Source organism: Capsicum annuum, chromosome 5, assembly GCF_002878395.1.
Source record: "Capsicum annuum cultivar UCD-10X-F1 chromosome 5, UCD10Xv1.1, whole genome shotgun sequence".
NCBI lineage: Eukaryota > Viridiplantae > Streptophyta > Magnoliopsida > Solanales > Solanaceae > Capsicum > Capsicum annuum.
Window position 1 is genome coordinate 67,663,545 of NC_061115.1, and position 5,100 is coordinate 67,668,644.

The 5,100-nt window shown below is 38.9% G+C and overlaps 1 protein-coding gene across 1 annotated transcript; it reads right to left on the reverse strand.

Annotated features, from left to right (window-relative positions):
• Window positions 1-707: 707 nt before the first annotated feature.
• On the reverse strand, window positions 708-1,672 carry LOC124898507. The gene is made up of 3 exons (XM_047412146.1): window positions 1,480-1,672; window positions 957-1,188; window positions 708-906 (listed from the first exon to the last, which is right to left on the reverse strand). The coding sequence occupies exons 1-3, from the start codon at window positions 1,670-1,672 to the stop codon at window positions 708-710; spliced, it is 624 nt and encodes a 207-aa protein (XP_047268102.1).
• Window positions 1,673-5,100: the final 3,428 nt, after the last annotated feature.

Here is a 5,100-nt window from a genome sequence, read left to right on the forward strand (position 1 = left end):
TGAATCACCATATTGAATTGTTATATGTCTACTTACTCTATATCTTGTTATTTATACTTGTCCACCTTATATATATGTTCTTCTATGTTTGTACTCATATGTGACATTGTGTTATACTTGTTGTATTGTTATTGTATTTGATATACATACATACATATATATATACATACACACACATATATAAGAACTGTTAGTGCTAAGGAATAACCCTTAGAGATAAAGACAACCCTTAGAGATTAACCTCCGAGCTCTAAGATAAGAAATAAACTTCCCCCTTGGTGCTAAGGAACAACCTTCCCATTCTATTTTTAACTCACCAGGGAACCTAAAGATGACCCTACGGGTTCGACAATCCAAATTTACATAACAAGAATGCAACTAAGCCATGTCCAAGATTACATCAAAATCTACCATACTCAACTTAAACAATTCCGCTGAAGTCTGCCTACTACTCAAAGATACCACACACCCCCTATAGACCCGTTCAGCAATAACTGGATCTCCTACTGGGGTAGAAATAGAAAATGGTTTGAAATAATCTCCGAAATGAAACCAAAAGACACAGCTATATAAAGAGTCACATAGAAAAGGGAAGAAGCTGGATCAAGCAAACAATATACGTCACGAGAGAAAAGTTGTACCATACCAGTAACAACATCAGGCGATACCGTTGATTCTTGATGAGATGCCAAAACATACAATCTATTTCAACCATCACTGGAACCGGGAGCAGTAACAGAAGCAGATGCCATACCGCCGGGTGTAGGAACAGAAGATGAAGCCATTGGAATCTTATTCACCCCCATAGCGACCTTGTTAGACGGACAACCCCTAAGTTGATGGCCTACTTGGCCATACTTGAAGCACTTATCCCTCCCCTCCTCACAGAATCCTCGATGAGAACGACTGCAAAACTGACAAAGAGGATACGAAGAAATAGACTACCCTCTGCTTGCCTGAGACTGGCTCCCTGTGCTCGAGAATTATCACCACCATGATGACTCTTGTTACTCGACTGTTGGGGGAAAGGAGCACTAGCAGTAGAGAAGGAACTAGAGCTTCCACACTTTTTTTCTGCCACTTCCCACCATCTCAACCACCTTGAGACTGACACTTTCCTGATCAGAAAACCTGTTTTATTTCCCTGCCTATCTCTATAATCAGCCTTCCTTCTCTTCTCATCTTCAACTTGTTACACATGAACAGTCAGCTTCGACATGTCCATATCTTTTATAAGAAAAACAGTTTTGCTCTCTAGAATCAGATCTCTGTTCATCCTAGAAGAAAACTTCCTCATTCTTGACCTCGTATCAGCCACCAAATCAAGAGCATACCTCAACAACTGATGGAACTTCAAAGCATACTTCTTCATAGACATTCTCCCTTGCCTGAGGTTCACAAAATCCTCCATCTTAGCTTCTCTCAACTCTTGAGGAAAGAACCAATCCATGATGGCATTAGAAAAGGCCTCCCACAAACTATCCTCTTCTACATCGCCCTTATCTCTGTCCCACTCCCCATACCACAGATAAGCAATCTTTTTGAGCTGATAAGCTGTAAAGTTTACTCCCTCCACATTAGTATCCCTCATTACCCAAAAGATCTTATCCATCTCATTAAGAAAGGTATGTGGGTCTTCCTCCACCTTCACTCCTATAAAGTCAGAGGACATATCTTAATAAACTATCCAAGCCTAGAAGACTCAGTAGACACAACGCTCGTCGTACCCCACTCAGCCTAAGCAGTAACCAGTCAGGAAATAGCATGCATAGACTGACGAAACTCCATATTCGTCATGATTCCTTGAGGGGGCCTGAGGAGCAGCAGAAGGAATAGGAGAAACTATGGTACAATCAGCAATAGGATCATGAGATCAAAGATGAACCTGAGAGTAGAATGTGCTCCCTCAACATCACTTCCAAATGGGGTAGAAAGAATTTCCTTGTGTTCCAGATCTAAGAGGCATGATCTAAAAGATGAACAAACAAGGATTAGAGAAGATTCCAGGACTGAGAAGTCAAGCTTGAAGAAATAATACCAAGAAAGTGAAATATTCCTAAATGTCTTGTAACCTCTCCCTTATGAGTGTGGCACGCTACATACCCCTAAAAGAGACTCTACTCGACACAGGTTTATGGACTCTTAATTGACCATAAGCCTAGGCTCTGATACTAACTTGACACATCCTGAATCGAGGCCTTGTCATATAAGGTATCCCAAGTCCAACTAGGATAGGGGATCGCCCCCTTAACCCAACCCAACCATCTTATATAGCCTTAGATGAGTTGAATTTCGAGCAAATAACAAAATTGCATAATGCTCTCATGAAGACTCTAGAATAGGGTCACAACCATGACCGACCCAACTGATTCTAACCATACCAAAACAACCAACTATACCATACAAAACTATTTAGAAAATATCAAAACATAATATGATAATCAAACCTAAAATATAATACGATAGAATAGTGAGAAATTATGTCCGATGATGCCAGCCTCCCAGCTTATTCCAATGTCAAGGCTAACACCACTACTGATCCCGCCTATACCAACCCCCAGAAGTACCACAAAGCCTCTATCCAAAAGAATACAAATATTTTGTTGGGACATGCCCCCAACCATGGCCAAAACCAATATCCAAAAAGAAAGTAAAAAGTCTAAGAATGTCCAACATGAAATAATGCCTTTCCAAAGGATAGAAGCTCACTACTTTAGTCAAATAAGTTGTCCCCAAATCAAGTACTATGGTGGAGGATTCGAATAGCCAGTTCCAACATAGCATAGGTATACAACCGCCAGTAAACAGGTTAGTGGGTGAACACTAGCATGAAACTCGAGGTAAGGATAAAGTAATGCCAGTTATCAAAACCAATTGAAAACTATCCAATGCAAACAACCATACATATATATATAAGTATTAGGAAAGAGTATCGGGTTTAATATACCATTTAAAACCTTTACCTGGGTTATGTAGCTTAACCGACCTACCACCCACGGGCCATATGGGTTCAGCTCCCTCTGCTGAAAGGGTCCTACTGCATGTAGTCACATGACCAAGAAATATCCCAGGGATGACTATTACATCCCTCTATTATAAATGTGACACTCATATGTGACTATCGTCATATCGACAAGTATAAGTTTCTAATTTTGATCCCCCTAGGATCGCTACCTTCGACGGCTTAGCTTACACTTCCCACCATTAGCGCCTAATTATAACCAAGTCCAAATAATCCAATTATCAATTTATTAACCAAGGCTATTCAATAAACCAGTGGTATCGTCATACCACCATACTTGCAAGCATTATCCATAGCCAAACCCTTTAGATTAAGGAGACATTCAAGTGCCCTATCAATAGCCATATTAAACCTCTTGGGAGACAAACATATTCTCCACAAGCATAACTAATTAGCCATTAACCTTTGTAAACCATTGAAAAATATTTAAGGTTTCATATATAAGTTGAAAACAAGCAAGAGTTCCATTAAAATAAGCCAATGCAATAAACATATCTTTATAAGGATTTTATCAAACACCTTGGGGGCATAATATAACCAACACCAAATTCCATTACCATTAAACCATTACCATGCAATTCAATTATACAAAGCCACCATTAATGCATAGAAAACGTAATTAAAACCATAGAAAATCATAACCAAGCATTTAACATCAAACCTCTCAAATCAATAGTTGAAATCCATAATCATGCAAGAGAAAAACCATGAAATAAACCAAGAAGGTTGATGGAAAGAATTCACCAAGACAAGCCCCAAAGTAATTCCTTAGTTGAAACCCTAGCTTTTTGATCCAAAAGCTCTTGAGAGAATTATGATATCTTCAGAAAGAGTTTTTAAGTGTTTAAGAGTAAAATATTAGGGTAAATAACCTCCTAAGTATATTAGAAGTCATGGGTCCTTATTAAGGTAAGTAGGAAAATATCCAAAATACCCCTATTTAAATCCCATAAGAACCCGACATACGGTCACAACTGACCTCCTTATAAGTCATAACCTCCCTTATGGTTGATACCCACCCGATCATAACCAAGCCTCAACCATGGATCAGATATTGTCAAATATATGACTCATCCAACCAAGTCATAACCTCATCATACGATCCGTACCTATGATTTATATCTTTGGAAGAATGTAACACCAAGAGGATCAAATACTGTCCACCTTACGAGTCACCTATATGACTCGTACCTAACCATACGACACTCACTCTTAACCCATATCTATTCCAGTGACAAAAACTATCCCACTAACTAACATTGGTCAACTTATGATAGGACTTCACTACTCGTACCCCAGCATACGGCTCATACCATGAATTGTATTGGGTTTAAAGAATCAGATTACAGGAAATTTTTCTAAGGGTCCAAACCTGGGATGCTTCATGTGACCCCGTATGTGTCTATTTATTTTGGTTTTGGTCCTGAGTGTATTCCTGATTCCATTTCTGTGTCCACCCCAGCGGGTGACTCTATTATGGCTAGAAGAGTCTATAGGGGTTGTATGGTATCCATTCGTGGTAGGGATATATTTATGGACCTGATTGAATTAGACATGTTAGACTTTGATGTGATTTGGGGGAAGGATTGGTTGCACTCATGCTATGCGTCTCTTGACTATCGGCTCGAAGGGTTAGTTTTTGATTCCCGAATGAACTGGTGGTTGAGTGAGAAGGTAGTTCCCTAGCTCCTAAGGAAAGATTAATTTCTTATCTTAGAGCTCAAAAATTATTGCAATTGGTCTAGGTGTTCTGTGAGTTTCTCAAGGTGTTTCCTGATGATCTTCCTGGCATTCCTCCTAATAGGGAGATTGATTTTGGGATAGATCTTCTTTTAGACACTTATCCTATTTCTATCCTTTCTTACAGAATGGGTTTAGCTGAGTTGAAGAACTTCAGGAGCAATTGAAAGATCTTCTTAACAAGGGTTTTTGCAATACTCCAGATTTCTCTAGCTTAATTTAAGTCTTAGTACATGAATAATCCCATACAAAAAAATTTAAATACTCAGTATATTTCAGTTTAGAGTCTTCCATTGCGTAGGAAATTCAATTAGCTTTCCAATGATATAAAGTTTGCC